This window comes from Micropterus salmoides, unplaced genomic scaffold (genome assembly GCF_014851395.1).
Source record: "Micropterus salmoides isolate LMB-PRFRI ecotype aquatic unplaced genomic scaffold, ASM1485139v1 Ms_hic_scaffold_7, whole genome shotgun sequence".
In the NCBI taxonomy this organism is placed as follows: domain Eukaryota; kingdom Metazoa; phylum Chordata; class Actinopteri; order Centrarchiformes; family Centrarchidae; genus Micropterus; species Micropterus salmoides.
The window spans coordinates 13,581,455-13,602,793 of record NW_024044459.1 but is presented as its reverse complement, the minus strand read 5'-3'; the positions used below and the strand labels follow the sequence as shown (position 1 = coordinate 13,602,793).

The following is a 21,339-nucleotide window of genomic DNA, read 5'->3' as shown; positions in this document are numbered from 1 at the left end:
GTGAAAAATCCTTTGACAAATTGCAGCAGAAAGTAAGAGAAAACAGTTGCATAAACATGTGTTGCTATCCTTTAAACAATTAAATATTTACTAGGTCGGGTCCCATCAGAGATTATGAAAGCTTTAAAAATGTCCTGCTCTAAAAAACCTGATTGCAGTTACATGATTGCACTGAATGAGTCACTGAGTCAATGTTAAATACCAGTAATTCACCAATCACTTGCCGCATGCTGAGATTTCAAGGTGTTAAAGCATATTCTCAACTGCGCAATGAGAAGAATGATGCTTTGAACAACTAAACAGTGACCTGTGCTGCAACTGATTCAAGTTATTTTCAACCTGGGCCATAATTTCTGAATGTTTAAATATACACAGGGATAAAATATTTTCAATTACGAGTAGTTGAGAATCATATAAAATGCAATTTTTCAAATATGTCAACATAATATAAATATTTATATGTTCATAATATTTATGGTAAAAAGGTGTGTTTTCATTTATTTTAATATTACTTCAATCATGATATTTAGTACTTTGCACTTCAGTACTACCTACCTAAAATACCTAATCAAGCCAAAAATCTTCTTGCACGTGCATTTTTGTTGATTGACGCAATTTATCTACTATCATAAATACATATTTAAGGCAGTAGATCATTGTACATTAAGTATCATGGTGTTTTTTCTTAGAACTCCTTGACTTAAACAAAAAACATCCTGTAACCCCTTCAGAGGTCTGAATTTTAAACCCATAACCTTGAGAATAAAAGCGTTTTATTTGGTTCTACACACATTTATGTTCTTGATGTCAAAACAGTGAATGAGTATCTGCATTAAAGAGTTTCAAACACAACAAAGAATAAACAAACACATACACATTTCTTAAAACAGCACCAAGAGTGATAAAAAACATATTTCCACATGATCTGGTTATCCTTTAGTAGTATTCTAAAAGGACAAGTTGTGCATTTCTAAATGTATTATTTTCACATGTTCACACACAAACACACTTTCATAAAACTCACATTTGGTTCACAAGATTCCCATCATAGTGTTACGACTGTGGAAATCTTTTGATAAACTTTTTTTCCTCTGGAACTGAGAAACTGTTAGATGTGCTGGCTGGAAAATCTTCAATGTAACACAATTCCATCTGTGTAAACATCAATACTGCTGAAGATATTTTTGTACGGTTTCATGATCCCCTGGGAAAGGCACGATGACGCATAGCCATTTTCAAGCCCCCCCGAAAAACTGAAGAAATGTGATATGTAGGACAGGTTACGCACATATTGTAATATATGGTTTATGTTTTTACACTTACCTTGTTGATTTTGTTGGTTTTGGGGAGCGTCTGACTGATGTGCAGGTCTGTGTACCTGAGTGGGTTGTTGATGTCACATGGCACTGATTCGGTCCGTACTAGACGAGCTACTACAGAAGCACAGTGAACAATGAAGCACTGTGGGAGACCGACATTAAACAATACTCGCCTAATAGCTTCAGGAAAATAACGAGAAACTCTTTATCAGGCCCTGCTTCTAATGTGAAAAACTGCTCTTCCTTGAATACCATCCATTTGTTATCGCATGCATACACTTTGTTAATAAAAAAGAGTTTCCTTAAGCAAACTATGTCATTAAGAAACTGTCACTTTCTCTTTACTAAAGCGGGATATAAGAAGTATAATTAGTGTTCTTTACCTTGAGTTGTTCCTTGGTGGTCTTATTTGAGGGAGAAAGGGAGGGGGGGGGCAGAGAAAGGACATAAGAATCTCAATTTTAACAGCAGATAATGTGAATTCTTTCACTGCTGTCTGTGGCACTACAAACAGTGCATGACGCAGTCACATTTGTCAAACCTAAGTGGCTTAATTAATCAGCAGATAACCTTCTATCTGCCTAAACCAGCAGAGGCTCTTCAACTTTTTTAAATAGGGACTCGACAGAGAATGTTAATATGTGAATAATCATGATCAGCTCCAGCCAAAGGTGCTCTAAAACATCCACAACCACACATGATATATTCTGTACTTAACACGTTTAGTTCAAAAATGTGACATTGTGATTTACCAAGCAGCCAGCCTATATTTTGGAGGTATTTACTGACCATCAACAGCTGGTTTAACATTAGCCATTGTGACTGCACGCAACATGTGGTTCACACATAATCCTCGGAACAAAGCCAGGTGATCCCTGAATGTAGATAAAGCTAAGACACAACATGAAAATCATTACTGACGGGCCTGTTTCCTGTTCCTTGGGAGGTGCATCACTTCCCCACACCTCCAGCCCCTGCACAAAACTAACACGTCTCAAGGTGTGCTCTAGAAGAATATTTGTTAAAATTTTTTGACAGGATGACTGCATACAAAGTTAATAGAAGACAAACACAAATTTGCCCAGGATAACACAGGTGAGGAAGCATCTGCAAGCTGCAAATGTTTCAACTTGCGTATAAATTTTTGCTTATCCTGGGCTTCATGACACACATCTATTGGCTTTTATAGTCGGTATACTGGCAGTTTGGGGGGAATCAACATGGACTGCACAGCAGTCAAATTTCTATCTGACCAGAGTTATTAATCATTTAACCCCACATCAAACTCCCAGTAAGACTGAAAACAAGCTCAAAATATTGAAGTAACAGAATGTGGCATTAACTGTAATGTAATTACTGAATTTCATCAACACTGGAAATGACAACATACTAACCTTACTTAGAGAATCCATCATCATATTTTTCTTTAAAAAAAAATACAATTAATCTTGTTTCCAACCCAGCAAATTCAGGTAACTTCATTCACACATAATACATATCATATAACACCTGACTAATGAAAGCTAAAAAGGAAATAAATAAAAAAAGAATACCTTTGAGGGATTCTCGTCCGCCTCGCTGTATGATCAGTAAATGGCAAGGTGGGGCTTCTTTGGTGCATTTGTTGTGGCACTTCAGCCTGAGTTAATACAAAAGAGCAGGACATTTGCTTAGTGTTTATCTTGTTCATCTTGTTGTTGTTATTATTTTAGTTTATTTACACAGCAATGAAATCTATGCAAAGTGGGAGCATTAACATGTAGACAAACAGCTGCTAATTTATTCAAGTGAGATAAAAACAAGAGTTCATAAACATGTCCCCTAAAAAAACAATCAAAAAAGAAATACAAACAAAAAACAAGCAAGACAACGCGCAAATTTCATAAAATAATGACAGAGATATCAGTCAATATGTATCAGACACACTACTACTGTACTTAAGACAAAAAACAGTCTTGATACCTACTTGCAGTTTTTACATTTCAGTCCAAACAACATTCCCTTTCCACATACTATGCATGTCTGTGACATCCAATACTTTGTGGAAAACCTGCAGGCAAAAGAAGAGAGAGTGAGATAAGGACATTCAAAAAGACGTCAGACGTTTCAGCTCATTGCACATCTATATGACATGTAAGAGCTGTGGATTACGGTGAGGAGAACACTGCTTCTGACCTTTTGCCTTTCATAACATTCTCTCATTCTGACAGATGCCGTTTGCCAACGAGGGCCTCATATTCCCTGTATAACCTTTCTACGAGGATAATAGATGCCTGAAGACGCTACTTCAGTGTTTACCGTCCTTACCTCCCTCACCTGCTGATTTAATTTGGGTCCATTTCATTTTCATCTTTCAGTAACCCTGTGCGATTCAACGTCTTATACAGTCACTCTGCAGCACAGGACAGAGGTCAAAGGGTTTACATGAATACAACAATCAGTCTGAGTAATGGGAGCTTGGCATCCTGCGCCACTCTTAAAGGGTCCAACACACTTACTTCTCAAACAAACAGATCCATGAAGTGTACTCCACAGTAGCAACCAATTACCTGCACACACTGATTGAGCGGTTCGAGCACGTATGCGACTACTGGCTGCCTGGCTGGCAGCAGTGCCGCTGGCTGGCTAATGGTAGGTGACTAATGTAGTTTGACAGAATCCAAATCTCTTTATTAGGCCCCACCTTCGCCTCAATTGAGAGGCACGACTCAATCCAACCCCTGTCGAATTTTTTTGTGGACTCTGGCTGTCAAATATGAACAATGATGTGACATTAAGGGCAGATTCTGCATAAAGAAATGTTCTTTCAGCACAATAGAGGCCTTAAAACCAAAGTGGTGCATTGTGTACCAGCCACGCAAATATACTTATCCTAACAGCCCAACAATGCGATCAAGGGCGCAGATTAGAAATATACAAATTGGCACATCAAGGATATTTTTGGATGGAATCATAGCATTTCTCTTAAAACCAGCCTTAATCTTCAAATAAAGGCTATATGAATTACATCTGCGCTGAGTTTGGCTGCATATAATGAGGCCTGGAGCTTCTCTTATCACCTCACTTACTTTCAGCAGGCATAACACCCACGTTCTGGAGGTTGCTGAGATCCCACAACTAATACCATATTGTTTTACTTTTTAGATCACTAGCGTTTGGAGTCAAGCGGGGGGAGAGAGAGAGAAAGCAGACAAAGAGACAAAGAGAACTGAGATGAGTTATGCAGGTCACCATTTTTTAATTGGACTGGAAATCTATCACAGACATATGACTGTATGCACATAGGCAAACTCCCACACCCTCAGCCCACACACTTTCCTTTACTCTACCTGTGTTTTATTGAGTTTCCCAGATCTCTTCGGGGAATCTGTGGGGACCAGCGAGGCACTGAAAGAGTGTCTGGAGAGGAAGACACAGGAGAGACAGGAGGTTATGATTTTCATTTTTTTAGATAAATGATAATACTGACAGAATGTCTTTCAGAATTCACTAAATGTCTTTATTCAACATTCATTAAGCACATAAGGCATTTCGGGGAATGGACTGATTTTGTAGCAACAAACTGACATTTTAAAGTCAGACTTAATCAGCTGTTTGCTACTCAGTAAATAGGATAGATAGATGATGGATGGATAGATAACTAGATAAATAAATACAGTAGATAGATAGATAAATAGATAGACAGATCAATAGATAGATCGGTACATAGATGTACCGAAAGTGTAGTGTATTCTTAGGCCCATGGGCTGAAACAGAATCAAAATGTCTGAACTGCCTGTTTGAATTGTTTGAGTTTGTTTGTTTAGGCTACTTTTGTGCTACCTGCAGTCCCTTGTGAGGCACTCTCAGCTTCAAAAGGTGTTGACAACAAAAAACATTCGCTTGGTCCATTAGTGTTTGCAGTGACTGAGCAGTCTGATACATTTATGCACCACCTCTTAATACCAGGTGAGAATGAAAGCCTACACAGCATTGCCTGTGAAGGCAACGTGTTCTCTCACATTTTGAGAAAAAAAGTCACAATATTACAAGAAAAGAAGTTGCAATATTACGAGATCATCATTTGTCTATATCCCCTATAGGCCTACTCTGCTGTGAATTAGCCTTGCTGACATGGCAGTATCCCCTTCAGACCGTGTGACAGATTCCGAACCGTCTGGAACTGTACGGATGAGACAAGGAGGTGGAAACTAACTGAACACACTTCTGATCAGGCAGAAATCTCACCACAAATCCACACAAATGTTAACTTCAGCACCTCTGGTAAAGTGCAGCTCACAGTCCCAAAAAAGTTTAGTGTGTTATATAATATAAAGCAGATTTGTGCTTCAGTTTTTAAATGTTTTTGCAAAACAAACTCTACCAGCTATGTTCCCAGTCTGTCACAAACTGTCTGCAACTCACAGCACCACTTGAGGGCCCACTTGATTACTATCCAGGCGGCATTGATTCGCACTGAGTCGACGTTATCAGCTATACATTTGTTTTTCACTGCATTAGAAAATCGATGTGTGGCGTGAGAGCGTGTGAAAAGTGTCAATTGTGTGAGTCTCACGGTCCATGCGTGAGAGTTGGCAGCTATGATAACATGCTGTGTCACTGCTTGCTCAATGTCATGGACTTTGTCATGGTATTGGATTTCTCCAGAATTGCTTACCCCACCTTTAAGGCAAGTTGTATGTGTATGTATTATTGAAGCATAAATTGTTTTTTTAAAAAGAGACTGCTATCCATAAGCGTACACAAACACACACCGTCTCATCTCTCATCCTTCGCATCTTCTTGGCTGTCACTCCCAATTTCGATTGGAAGATGTGTTTTAACAGCTCAGGCAATAAATGTGTAGCTTGGAATTGCAAATAATACCACTGAGAAGAGGAAAGGATAGCCAGATAGAGTCAAATATGTTATAATTGAGTAATTTTCCGTGGACCTTTATGCAGAGTTATTCATGAGCATTATGTTACTTTGAAGCTGGAAATGAGAGGGGAGTAGAGGGGACTTGAGATGTGTGAATTTGTGTGTGTGGGTGGAAGAGATGAACAATAAATTGTGCAACAATTGTGAGGATAAAGAGAGAAACACAAGCAACAGGCCTAGAAGTTCTTTTCTTACTGTATCAAACTCCTAATACCTTGAAAATTGAACTGTGGGCTGAGGTGTGCACTAAGACTGATTTCCTTATAAGAGAAAAGAAGAGGTTCACTTCAGTTAAGCCTAGAGGAGAAAGAGATATGAGTTGGTTTCAGCTGGAAATCCCACAGTATTGCCGAAAAGAAGGTTGACTCACTGGTTGAAAGTTTTTCAAGTTTCCAAACTGGTAAATCTTAAGTCCAAAGAAGGCGCTGCAATTATTATCTGAAGTTGGCCATGATCAACGTTCCTTTTTAATAAGTGTATGTTTGATCAAGACATTCACTGTCCTAGAAGCTACCGTAGATACTTTTGCTCTGTATGGAGAGAAACACGGAGGGTGTAAACTTGCCCGAAGATGTGAACCGACCTGACCAGGGTGTACCACACCAAATGTCAGCTGGGATTGGCTCCAGCTCCCTCATGATCCTTAAGAATAAGCAGGTATGGCTAATGGATAGATGAATATTCTGTCCCCCATGTACTATATCTATGTAAATGTTGTAGACAAAATATTATAAACACCTTTCAGTATAATACAGTGCAGTACAACACCACCACCCACTATGGCCTCAAAAATAAACATAATAAACATAAAGTATAATTATCACCTTTCTGGCAGTGTCAACAAAAACTGAATATGTATAAGGTAAGCTTATTAAATTAGAAGTGGTTTCGGAGTGGAAGGCATTAGACTGTGCAGGTGTACCTAATAAAGGGACTAGTGAGAGTTCATTGTTCATCAAAGATTTTTTCTTTTGGGGGAAAATTCTAGCTCACATAATCATCTCATTGTGTTCATGTACTTTTTGTAATTTGCACCTACTTTCTCTCCCACTTTTTAACAATGATTGGTGCTAAACTGAAGATGCAGCAGATAAGAGACATAATAAGTATTTGTATGACTCAAATTTTTCATCTGGTGCGGGCTCAATCAGTCCTATTAATGGATTACGAGGCTGGAAGTCATTGACTGTGCTAATCTCATGGCCCCGGTGCCGTGTAGCATTTCCTGGTTCCTGAAACACCCTTCCTCCCTCCTCCTCCTCCAGGCTCTCCAGAGGCTTGGTGTCTTCTCTCCGCACTCCGATGCATCGCTCAATTACACTCAATCAACCTGATAACTCAATACAGAGGGGAAACTGACATCATCTGCTTCTTGTCGGCCTTATTGGCGACTGGCAGATGATTGGACTTGTCGGGGGTGTGGTCAGGGCTATTTATCATTTTGTGTGTGTGTTACAGATGTCGCTGTCTGTCTTCACCAACAATCTTTGATGATGCGACCATCCCTCAAAGAACGGGGGAGTGTAGGCTTTTGTCAGTAAGTACTGAAAAGAACAAACTTATACATGCTCACACACATTACCATCAGATAAAGAAGCATATTCTTGAGAAATGACAGATTACTTGAATCTGGGCTTTCCCTGTGAAGAACAGCCATTGGAGGTTAAGTCCGGTCAGAGCTTATTTATGAGCAAGATGAAATAAAATTTGAGCTACTAATATGTTTTTGTTGAATTTAGGTGTATTAATGTTGATATCCTTTGGTTTGGTTTGCACAGATTGATGCAGTTTTTGGCTTTAAGATTATATTGACTAATTTTTTGTTATATGTTTTATGACTGTCCTTTAAGGTTATTTCTCTAGTCGTATTTATTGGCAGCGGCGGAGTCCACCCTTCCTTGGTGGTGGAAGATCGCCTACCTAACAAGAAGGATTCACAAGGAGAACAGAGCACACATTTTACCCAGTGCAATTTTGTCTCATTGCTATCAGCCTCACTTTTTACTGTTTGCTCTCTTTACACCATGTCAGGGCTGCATTAAGTTACTGCTAATGCAAACAGACTGCTGCTGCTTCACATGAAAAGCGTTCAAATCACAAGACACTGGGTGGATTTTATTGTGAGTGAGCAGTCACAGGAAACACAATGCAGCTACAGTGAGGAGTTAGATGAAGAGCTTCAGGCGACACCTCCAGCTTTACTTTACTGTGTCTTACTGTTACTACTCACCAATACTCGCAGCTCAGATGAAATCAGATCACGTTTCCAATTATTTTGACTGATTTCTTTCTTTAAACAATAAAGAGTTTGCTTGGTTGCACTTTAAACAGATGCACAATTTAGTCTTCTGTTGTATTTCTCACAAAGTAGCTGCTCAAGTAATGTTGTAGAATTAAACCTCACTTACTGAGGTAACCACAGGTGTTGCCAAATCAACCAGAATCTTGAGGCTTACAGCTTTAACATCTTGGGATCATGCTGGACTGGTGCACTTTGCAGATCCATAAATACATCTAATAAAAGCAAAAAACCTCAACAAACCCATGACAATGAGATGCGTCATGCTCCTCTGGTTATGGATTGTGTTATCTTTGTATTGTCTAAAAACATGACATTTTTATTTCTGGTGCAAAACAAAACATGTAAACAAAACATGATATCTCAGTAGGCTTGAGGGCAAAATAAATGCTGAACAGAAGTTATAACTCACTTTTAATGAGACAACAGACATGCAGAAACAAAACTGAAGTGGAAATGAAAGGCACATGAACGTTTACTTGCTCACACACAGGTGTCATACAAACATCCAGTCACATGAACAAGGCAAAACCACGGAAACTTTAGAACATGCAGAATCAGCGTACCAAGATACACAAGGGTGTGTAGTTTAAATTTGCATGTGTGTTTGTGTGTGTGTCCATGTGACAGATGAGTGCAGGAGCCGAGAATCCCCAAGGCGCCAGACAACAGTGTCCTACTCCATCGTCTCTGATTGGTCTCAGCCTAATTAAGCCGAGGCCTTCTTTCCCCGTCCTCAATTGGCCGTTCACATGACACACAGCAGGCCATGGGGTTGAGTATGCTGTGTGTGTGTGTGTGTGTGTGTGTGTGTGTGTGCGTGCGTGAGTGTGTGTTGTTGTGTGGGTTAAAGAGAGAAATGTAACTACACTGAAAGATAAAGGGATATATCTTTCTGTCTGTGCGTGGGTTAAACAGAGGGTGTGTGTGTGTGTGTATGTGTACAAAGATAAAGAGACTACTTGAGTCTAGGAGCCTATTTCAAGCCAAACATAGTTTATTTGACGTTAGTCTGAGATGCCTCTCTAAGTGATTGACTGAGCGTTAAACACCGCTATTCCCCATGGAGGAGAGAAAAAAAACCCCACACAAATTGGAATTATTCTTATTGTCAGCGTTGTCACCAAGTCACCTCACCCACACCTCCTTTTGTCAGTATCAGAATCACCAAGTTCCTCCAGCTCAATGGGAACAGTGTGGCACTTTGTCAGTTTGCGTAAATGCTCCAATCAAACGGTTGAATGCATCAACAGCATAACTGGCGTGGCACCATCAAGAGACAATTATTAGCTTAAGATGGGAATAGCAAACAATAAAGGCCAAAACAACACTTGAATGCAACATGCCTATGAGAAGCCTGTTTAAATAGAAAGGAGTAAGACATACATTCAGTTGGTATATATACAGTGGACTATGCAGAGCAGCAGCAGAAGTGAACAGGACTGTAAAAGATGTGTGGGCGTTTGCTGCACAATGTGCTGCATTATAGCACATGAGTGTTATATGAGCGATATGTTACAGGCTGTTGCTCACTGCACTCTCATCATTTCTCATCCATGTGTTTTGGTGAAAGTACAGAACTGAACAAGTATTTATCTGGAGTGGCAGCAAGAAACAAACTAATAGAAGGGTGGATATAGACCAGAGGGGAGGTTTTTTTTTTCTCTATCTGCTAAACAAAGATGAGACAAAGCAAGGTTGCTCAGTTGCTATGGCAACGGCTACACGCCGATCAGCCTTTTTGCAGAATATTGTGCTGTCATCTTTGACGAGCAAGCACACACATACGCGTTTACCATTAACACACATGCTCACACAAAATCACTGCGCTAAACTGACAATAGCAATCACAGCGCTGGAAAAATAGAAATTATATTGGATGAAACAAGTATCTCCGCAAAGCCGTATATATGGTGGGAGTCTTTTAAGACTGGTGGTTGAAAGTGTGCCAGTGAGACAGAGGGAGGAGGGAAGGGAGAACAGATGATGCCTGAAGGCCATATGGCTCGGTAGTGACTTCCTCAGTTGAAGAACTCAACTAGCTCAGAGCACGCAGACGAGTAAGACAAGTTTTGGTGGTGGGGCCAATCTGACGTTACGGAAGGCTTTCAGGTGACGTAATGCACCCTTTGGTGGCCGTATCAAAAGTCCGGTCATAGTCCATAACTCTTGGACAACACAGATCTCTTATTAGAACTGGGCTCCTTCTCAACAGCGTTCATTTGCCTTCTGTGTGTTGTCGTATCAAATTTTTAAAAAAGACCCAAAAACTGGACTGGAAAATGCTTTAGTGGTGCTGACAGATGGGAAGCTCAAACATGCATGCAACATTCAATGTATCATGACCAAACATTCAAATATAGAGAACAACTGAGCTGATTAAGCTTTAGTGGCAAGTTAAATGTTGTTAACATCTTTGTTTGGATTAGCCGAGGTGTCAAGTTACAACTCAAACGTCTTAAGAGACTAAACTCTAAATTATCGTTTCATGTAGCAGGAGGTTTGCATAATTCAGTGAGATCAGTGGGCTCCTGTGCACTAAGTAGATGTAGTAGTGTCACAATGTTCACAAAGACTCCTCTGACTTGTGACACTGTTTGTAATATCTACCCTAATTAGTAATCAACATAATAACCTCTTTGTTGATATATTGGTGTTTACGACCTCTTCCGCAGGGCTTCATTATTTGGAGTGAATTGAGAACTTAAGTGAGAGCTCTCTGCCAGAAAGAGAGTTTATACAGTCCCACCTGCAAAACATTTACTACCTGTTCCTCTCTCTGATTCCTCCCCTCCTGTCTGACACACCGATTCATTTCCTCATGCATACTGTCGATATCAAAGCACATACACGTAAGCATTCATTTGCAGAAGTTTACATCTTTAGAAACATCAAAATCTCGATCTTAGATATTAGTTTGTTACCCAGACATGATCTTTAATATGACCACTTTTATGATCAATCTGTCTTTGATGTAAGGACAGAGACAGCAATCTCTGGACATCAGAGATTCATCTTCAGCACAGAAGAAAATCTATAGGCTATGCTGTCCTTCTTTATAGCGCTCGCTGTGGAGTTTAAGGGCAGCAGTCAGGTTGTAAACAGTTGCACTGAAAAATGTAACGTGGGCTACATTACTGCAGTAATCACTGATCAATGATCAGTCATTTGTCATGTGGTGATTAGTTGCACCACTTGAAAATTCCTTTCATAGTTATCATACTGGAGACGGTGATGAGGATGATTTTTGGGGCATCTAATAAGAAAGGTAGTTTGAAAGTGATTTTTTCAATATTAGCCGCATATCATCTTATTAAACATGAAATTAGCACAATTTTTTTTATGTAAAATCTAAAAATGTATAGTCAGACAACTGTAGATCTCCAAAATCATTATTACTATGTCGTACTGTGTTAAAAATCCAATGTAACATGTAGCTATAGTATGGGATTCCAGCACTTTATCATTCATTAAGGAAATTTAAGTCTGGTAGTAGGCTAAACGATGAATGAGCTACACTGAATAAAATGTAAAGTAATTAACTTATTGACTCCTTTCTCCACTCCTGTTTTCTAGTTAAAGATAAATGGCACGCATTCATATTTCTAGCACCACACGATTAAAATAGAGGCTCTGCTCTTTATTAATACATTGCCATGCTGAATCTTGTATCAGAGCTTCACTGATGATTGCTTTTTTTTCATCACCAGGTTCAACATATTCAGGGTTGATTGAACTAAATCGGATCAGCTGTTCTGGAAACACTTTCCCATCTTAGGCTTAATCGACTTAGACCTCAGAGTTAGGCTCAGTTTGTTAAATCTGCTTTCTGAAACAGGGCCCTGATGCCGCAGGAATAGATTAAAGAGTAAATAAAAAGTTACAAAATACAGAGAAAAACAAATAAATAAGTTGCACAATCGGAAAAAAAAACTTTCAGCTTAAAGGGATAGAAAGATTACAAGTTCAACAGGTTAAGTTAAATGTTAAAGCTAAAACAACAGTAAGAGACAGTAATTACGTAGTAATACTTATAGTAATAGCTTTTTTAAAGGTGCAGCAAATTTAAACAGAAAAGACATGGAGAAACCTTATTTTATCCTCTGGGTACATTTTTGTTTAGCTCAGGGCTGCTGCCATTTAAAAAACGGCACAAACAGAAAAACAAAGAAACTCAAATAAGCCAAAACTCAAACAGACATTAATGACATGTTGTTCCCAGCAATTACAATTGTAATCAACACCAACACAAATTTGTTTTAGATTTCATCAAATAAAAAGTTATCAGCATGCTAATCTAGGTGTATCCTATCAGATAAAATGTTCTTGCTCTAAAAAAATCACGTTATGGAAGTGAAGATACATTTTTTTCAAGAGATATCTACGCATATCTATGCTTGGCTCTCCAAACTTGTCAACATGTCAACCTCCATTTTTCTCATACCTACAGAACTATGAAACAATGGCTGAATGATGACCACGCTGATAAAACTTTACTAAAATACTGAATCGACACCAGCGTCAACTATTCTTCTCAGGTAGCTCTTCTTCCTCACCCTGTTTTAAATTTAGCCGTTATTCGTAGCCATTATTTATTTGTCAATTCTCAAAGGGACCTCCATAGAGGTGCCACACTTGGTTGCTAGGAGATCTGTGACGCAAGTGCAAAGCGTCCACGCGAGGTTAGGGTGAGTAGGTGACGTCGTTCAAACACGTAGAAATAAAGAGAGTGAGATGTGCACAAAGGGTATGAAGAACATTTAAGCCATTTATATCTACAAGCACACACTCACAGACTCCCACATTCTCTCTCTGTATCTCACGCAGACACACACACACTCAAACAACCACATCAGTTTTGCAGCAGGTGTGTGTGATGTGTGTGGGCTGGTACTATATGGGGGTGGAACATATCAATATACATACACACCAGTACCTCAACCACGTACGTACCTGCCTGCCTAACTCACACAGCACCCTACCTAGTTAACCTGTGTAAGCAGGTGTGGTGTGAAGTGAAGCTACAATGGTCAGGTGCGCTGCACTATTGAGCAATGTCTGACTCTACACCTAATACTAAAGAGAACAGTTCTAGTTACGTGTAGAGATACGTGTGGTGCTGTCGGTTCCAGTGTGGTGTATCAGTGCAGCTTATATGATACCCTACACTTCCACCTAATCCCTTGACACAGTCTCCTGGGATGGCTGTATTTATCCAGGGAGAGAGAGAAAGAGAAAGGGATTTAACGTTTGTTCAGCATCCCGCGTGTTATTATTTCAAGTATGTGTCGCTTTTATTGTGTATTATGTGGGAGTTTTCAGGTGATTTAATGAAGGTAAAGACAGCGAACGGCTGTGCGTAATGGCACTGTGCTCTGGCGCAGCACTTAGAGGCTGCAGATTTATCAACATTTCAGTCCTGCTGCCTTCAGAGCAACACAGTTGCACTGAGTGACATGTTCTTCTTTTACCACCATGAACACAGCACACAACACAGTCCCCAAGAAATATACTATTTAACCATGTTTGAGTAACATTTGCTAAAAACTACAGTTGCTAGCCGTTCTGTGAAGTTACTGAGATGAAGCGTATATTTGTGACTCTTCTGTTTAAAGATCTAAATCTTCAGCCGGGACATTAGGAAAGTAGAAGAAAGCTTGAAGAGATGAACACATTGTTGGTCTTTCCATTAGGTTTGTTTACAAAAAGTAAAATATAGAAAAATACCAGCCTTATCCTTCTGAATAGATTAAATATCAGCACACAATATCAGCTATCTGCAGATTTAATACAAAACTATCTGCATCTTTTTCAGAACCCAATTATGTGCCAAACACCCCCTGAACAAAGATACACCAGTGTGAATCTTTTATGTAATCTAACCATATCATTACTAGACTATCACAAACAGTATCTCTAGGTGGAAAGCCAAACAAACTCATAGGAAGGCTCTGACATTTCAGCTTACTGGGCACTGACTCATCCCAAGCAGAATGCGTTTGGTCACCTCAGACAGTCTTGTGGGTCCTCCGTGTGTTTTGATTCAGATGACTTGAGAGATGAGTGATAATGCTTTTGGCTGGAGGGCCCTGACGTATGAGACGGCAGTGATACTATAATCCCAAACATAGACCCGGGACGGATGTTTAACCTGGCTTAGAGGGTGTCCACCCGCTTGTCCACATGATCATGCAAGCGTTCACACACAAACACACACGCACGCCATTCTAAAATAAGAGCTGTAGATCTTCAGGTCTTATTTTAGAATGGTGTACGTGAGGAGGTCCACGGAAAAAGAAAGCTATTTCATTTTTTCTTATTTAAAAGAAAGCACAATGAGCACTGACTGATCCGATGTTTTTCACTATTTTTGTATTACTATTTGGTCAATACCTTATATCGACTACATGGCATCATATTTACTTTTTCATTTTACCAAACAATACACTTTGAACATCTGGATAAGAACAGAAACAGCTTTAATTATTAAGCAAATGAAAAACATAAATAACAAGAAATCTTTGTTAATGAGTGGGTGGAAAGTGGGGTATAGTATATCTGCAAAAAAATCATTCAGCTTAAAGGTATTGAAAGATTCAGATAGAAGTTATACAGTTTCAGTTAAATGTTGAAGCTGTGGCAATAAAGACAGTAATTGCATCATCCTTATTTAAAAAGGTGCAGTAAATTAAAACTAAAATTAGACAGAGAAAAGAGAAGGAGTAACCTTATTTTTTCCCTCTAGGTAGATTTCTATTAAACCCAGAGCTGCTGCCTTTAAAAGAACAACACAAACAAGAACTGCAAAAAAACTCAAATAAGCCGAAATAATGGAAATAACAGCCACTTGCATGTTGCCTACAGCATTACAACTGTAATTGACAACAGCACAAAGTTTTTAGCAGTCTAACCTGCATTTGGGAAAACTATGAAGCACGCCTGGGGGAGAGGCTCTTATTAAGGTGAGAAATCAGAGGTGATATTTCTGAGCTTGTCCAGCAACTCCTCCCAGAAAGCCTGAAGGAGTACATGAAGCGGTAGGACTCCTTCAGCCTTCAGAGCCGTCCACAGTGAATGGCTTATCTCAGATTTCAGGTATACAGGCAGGTTTCCAAACCACACTGTGATACCCACCGTGTCTAATAATGCGTTCTAGTACAGCAGGATAAAAAAAGCAATGTGTACTTCCTCCAACTCCTTAAAACTCTCCATCTACGTAAGAAGTACTATCTCTGCTGTAGCCTGGAGCAGACACTGTTAACTTGGACGCTCCAGCTCAGTGGGCTGTCAGTATGCACTCCCACAGATGTACAGGTAGAGACACGGGAGATGGCTTCATTGTGAATGACTGCAGGTCTGTGATCATTATTTACAGCTTTGTGATCAAATATCATGTCTTTATTCATTTAACATTCAGCTTTAGATACTTGAATTTCTGTCTAGGGGTTGAAGGGCAATAAACTGCCATCATTAACTTGCAGTCCTACAAAAAAACCTTTTCAATACTTATACTTTAGGTGTAAAGTTGGGATATTTACTCACATGTAAACATATTTTCTCACATTTTCACTTTTAAAAAGTGGTGCATTTTACTGCCTAACAAAGGTCAGTTACCAAAACTATGAAGGCCTTATTGGAGCAAAACAAGCGGCGAGTACCGGTGACAGTGGAATTTACCTTGAATGTACCAGAGCAAAGCAACTGAGCACCTTGAACATTGAAATTTGTAGTTTCTTCATCGCTTCACTGAAGACGCACAGATCCTATTCTACAAATCACAAATTGAGAAACTCCCCTGTATCAAAAATGTGAAGCCATGGACAAAATTTGCACATCCTCATGTTTATGCCAATTCATGCATTGAGAGTTGTACACTTGTAGAATATTTCCTCACAGAGTTTTAGGGGGTGTTTTTCTAGCACAGACATAAGTTAATAACTGCTTGAATCTGTAAATACATATGTTGACATTTCCCTATGCTGATAAAAACATGTAATTCAAATGGGATTATGATTCTTTTTTACTCTTGCAAATTGCATATAAAGTTGTATATACACATAATGTCCAGAAGCCATGGTGGAATTAGCAGGTAAACATCCACACACACACACACACACAGACACACACACACACATCAACGATACCCATGACACTGGCCTCTTCAGATTTCCTGTAGTTAATAAAGTGTATTACTTAGTATTACTACGTGTCCATGAGTGGTGCAGCAAGGCACTTTGAAGGGACACAAAAGGGTTAAGACTGAGAAATAAAGAAAATAACAAACTTAAAAAGGTAGACAGATCTTGTCTAGCCCAGTATTAACACACTTCTCTTCAACTTGGAATTTAAGTAGTTTTTTTTGTGTTGACTTCTGTCTATGCATGATGTTGCTGAAGCTGTAAACCGAGCTTGCCATTAGGTCAACTACCAGTGGCTTACGAACTACATTTTCTTAACATTTGATTAACATCAAAATGAGTGACTACGACTTTAGTGCGAGACAGAGTAGGTGGTACACGACTTTCATAAAAATGTCAAGTGGAATGTGGCAAGCCACCTTTCCGTCTCAGTAACAATGGTGACACTAACAACAGTTGGTTGCAGTATTGTTTGAATGACACAAGCTTGGTTTGTTTATTAACAGGTGAGCAATTTGTCACTCACAAAATCACTATTATGAAACACTTGAAAATGTGGGCCTAGGCAGTGTAGTTAATTGAGTAAGAATACAACCAAAATGACAAAGAGTAAACAGTTCATGGGAAAGTTTTTTAAAAACTGATGCGGAAGTCTGATAGCCAGCCTGTAAAGCTCATAACAATGTGTTCCTATCTGGTAAGAATTGTCATGTCATCATGCTGCCCAAATTCAACACAAAGGCTAGCAACTCACTAAATGGATCAAGAAAACCTGATGCAACTTTCTATTAAGGCACCCTTCATTAAGAATGGAGACATTGCCTGAGAACCAAATAAGCAGATGTCAAAAAAAGGGATGAGAATATGAAAGAGATTAAAGGCATTATAAAATCTAATTTCATAAAAGCTAGAGTGTGAGCTGATTAAAAAAAGAAGTGTTCACTTACTTGCAGAGGGTGTTTCAGCATGGACAGGAGGTGTCGAAGGGATGAAGGAGGGGAAGAAGAAGGACCGCAGAGATCGTTCGTTGTGGAGGGGTGAGCGCTGCGTGGGCAGATTCTCACAGCTGCCCACACTGCTGTGGATCTTAAGGTTCAAGGGTTTGGTCTTCTTCTTGGCTCTGAGGGAAACAAGACAAGAAAAGAAAAACGGTGAGGTTGACAGATACATACACCAAACCAGTTTAATCAAACTCCATAGCTTTTTTTTCTCCTTATGGTAAAACAATGCCATTTAAAACGATAGTAAATATCTGCACAGACACAATCTGTGTGTGTGTGTGTGTGTGTGTGTGTGTGTGTGTGTGTGTGCGCGCGTTTGTTTCTGTTATTAATGATGTTATTAATGTACTCTAAACTAACTAACTCCCTAACTTACACTAAAGTTGTTTCATGTGATGTCCAGCTATTCCTTGTTTTGTTGAAGGACAAATTCAAATTAAAATGAAACATAAACCTGTCCTGGCCATTTTGTTGGTAAAGTACAGTATATTTTTAGCCATGTTGGTTGGTCAGTGTTGTCAGTCAGTCCACTACATTTGGCATAGAGTGAAATAATTAAACAACTATTGGATGAATTGCCATGACATCTGGCGCATACATTTACGGTCCCCATAAGATGAATTCCAATGATTTCACCAAACTGTCCAATACACATACTATTTGTAAAGCCAAATGCACACGCTCTGATTAACTTGTAATTTTGCACTTTGGACATACTAACTACAAAACCGCTACAATATAACGTTTTTTGCGCAAAGAAAACAAACTGTAGGTGCTATAGCATACTAAGCCGGAGTAAGCATGCTGTACTGTAACAACATAATTATGGGATTAAGTGATCGTGATACTGTGTGTAAGGTGTCATGTTCCTAAGCTTACTACAAAGTGGCATCAGGCCAGACAGAAACAAACTGCTGGTGTTTTGTGTAACATTGGTGTTTTAAACGGGTTAGGAACTAACAAAACGAACAAAACATCATGATTACCATTAGCATGTTAGCATGCTGGCATTAGCATTTAGCTCAAAGCACCACTGTGTCTATGTGAGCCTCACAGCAGCACTAAGATGGTTGCAGACTCCTGGGCTGGTATTTATCAAGCTTCTCAAAGTGCCATTTTTGTCTTTATTGTGCTAATAATTCAGGAAATGTACTCCTACTTTCTACTAACCTATAGAAGAATAAAAGCAAATTTCTTAATGCTAAGAATCATTCTTACTCTCCCAGCAGTCTCTCAAGTAGTTAAGAGTAGGGGTCTGAGGTCTGAGATGCTTAATAACTAACTGTTAAGTGCAGCTTTGAGCCAAGAATTCTTTTATTCTTAAGTCAATTCTTAGCAGTGTTCTTATGAGTAATTCTGAGAAGCTTGATAAATTCGGGCCCTGGTCTTGTTTGTCCTTAGATGGCTAAAAAAAATGTAGACAACAGACAGGAAATGTGTCTAGGGATGTCTGGGGCATTTGAAGGGATACCCACTACTCCCCTTCTTTTTTTAACTTAAAAACATACAAAATGTATGTGTGTCCTCTTCATCTTTGGTGAATTACCTTTATTGTAAATCAATAAAGTATTTATACTATTTCAACAATTTTTTCATCATTTAAAACATCAACAGTAACCATATGGGTTTAGTTTCAAGCAGAATCAAGGTGCAAAGGCTTCAGTCACAGTCACACAGGATAGATGGCAATTTCTCCACCCCCAATTCTCCCTATAAATAGAACATAAAGCAATGCAGCTGCAAGACATGTTGCATTTTCAGTTTGTGCTCTGACTCTGCCTTTATATGGAAAAAACTCTTGGCTCATATGAGTTCTATCATTATTATTTTCTCCACCTACACACACACTGCATATGCCACAGCTGAATGCAACAAGTTCACACCAGCACTTGGGGGCTGGAGGGACTGTCACTCTGGTGGACAAAGCAGGGCACAAGAAAGTGAGAAAGGTGCACTAAAAAAAGAAAATAACAATAATGCAAAATAACTTGTGAAAAGAACTGAACACGTTTTTCCTATGATCCACTATGGGACCTAAAATCTTTCTTTATTTTGTATAAAAATCTTGGAGGTAAATGTTTGTTTTGACTTCCCCCACTGCAGAAATCTTTAACTTACTTGCCAGGTTACTAATTTGTCCAAAAAAATATGTATTATGTAACATATGTAATATTTATAAAGCCAAATGCACACGCTCTGATTAACTTGTAATTTTGCATTCTAGACAAACTGCAAACCGCTACAATATAATCTTTTGGCACAAAGAAAACAAACTGTAGGTGTGATACCACCCTAAGTGTGGTGTAAGTAACAACATAATTATGGGATTAAGTGATGATGATACCATGCGTAAGGTTAGTTGTCATGTTCATAAGGTGACTACAAAGTGGCATCAGGCCAGACAAAGTATGCCCGATAGAGGGACAGATTACACAAGACAACACAAAGAAATAAAAAAGGTAGTTAATTTGAAATGAGAAGTCATGCATAATTTAATATCCTAAAATATTGTGTATTATTAAGCTTTTCTAGTATTAATGATGGATTTAATGTTTGTAATGCAGTGTTGCCACTGATGCATTACTGTCAGTTTAACTAATTGTTAGATATCAAGTCTTACGCTTACATGCACAGTATGTCATAAGAGAGGTACTCAAAGCAAAGCAAGAGTAAGACAGTAGTAGCTCTGTGAGGCTTACTTACTGTACCTACTTTAGGCACAGCGGTGCTTTGAGCAAAATGCTAAGGTCAGCAGTGCTAAACATGCTCACAAGGACAATGCGGACATGGTGATGCTAAGCAGGTATAATGTTTACCATGTTTGTTACCATCTTAGTTTAGCATGTTAACATGCTAACAGCTAATAACTGGCACAAAGTACAGCAGAGGCACAAGTGAATGTAATTAGTTTTCCAGGTATTGTATTTGGTCACAAATCCCCATAGAAATGTAATATACGGATACTAGCACCATTATTACAGTTGAGAGAATTATATTGGTATTAGTAGAGTATTAGCAGTATAGGTAGAGAATACTGATTGTGCAGTAGCTTAGTAGTTCGTCAATTTCACAATATCTGCACAATAATCAATCATCTCACTCATTTGAAGAATCAAAATACAAAGACACGTAAAGTCGTATTCAATACTTTTAATATATTCCAGCCAGGTTCAAATCAACGATTTGTTCTCTGCCTGGCTCTACCAGTAAGACTGTTTGACTTAAGCAAACCTTTCTGTTCTAATTTCTTCTAATCGACAAAATACATGCAGGAAATGAGATCCACCAGGAAGTTTAAGAAAGAGCAAGAAAACTTGGCACCTTTTCAGAAAGAGACAGACTTTCATTTATAAATGGAATAAGTATTATCTGTTTTCAAGGGACTTTCATGCAGCTTGGGAATATGGAACCTGCTCAACCATCTGAGGAGCATTGAGACCTTCAGTGTGAATTTAAAAGTTTCAGTTTGACGTTTATATTGTGACAGGAGTGCTGAGATATAGAATTGGCTCTTTGGACTGAGCTGAGAGGCAGTGTTACCACACCCAACAGCTGTCTCTGTGGTTACATTCCTACTTGTCGGCAGAAGCTTATTAACTTACCTGTTTGTCAGCCTGCTTGCTATTATGGGACCTGTCATTTGTTTCAAAGCTGAGTTATTA

At 38.9% G+C, this 21,339-nt stretch overlaps 1 protein-coding gene across 2 annotated transcripts in view; it reads right to left on the bottom strand.

The window, feature by feature from the left end:
* Positions 1 to 21,339, bottom strand: part of ksr2 (kinase suppressor of ras 2) — a 119,927-nt gene that overhangs the window by 23,785 nt on the left and 74,803 nt on the right. For both annotated transcript variants that reach the window (XM_038704594.1, XM_038704595.1), the window contains 6 exons: positions 17,624 to 17,796; positions 4,649 to 4,718; positions 3,286 to 3,369; positions 2,873 to 2,958; positions 1,703 to 1,723; positions 1,324 to 1,433 (listed from right to left, as the gene is read on the bottom strand). In XM_038704594.1, coding sequence (XP_038560522.1) covers positions 1,324 to 1,433; positions 1,703 to 1,723; positions 2,873 to 2,958; positions 3,286 to 3,369; positions 4,649 to 4,718; positions 17,624 to 17,796 — 544 coding nt within the window. The remainder of the gene's footprint in view (positions 1 to 1,323; positions 1,434 to 1,702; positions 1,724 to 2,872; positions 2,959 to 3,285; positions 3,370 to 4,648; positions 4,719 to 17,623; positions 17,797 to 21,339) is intronic.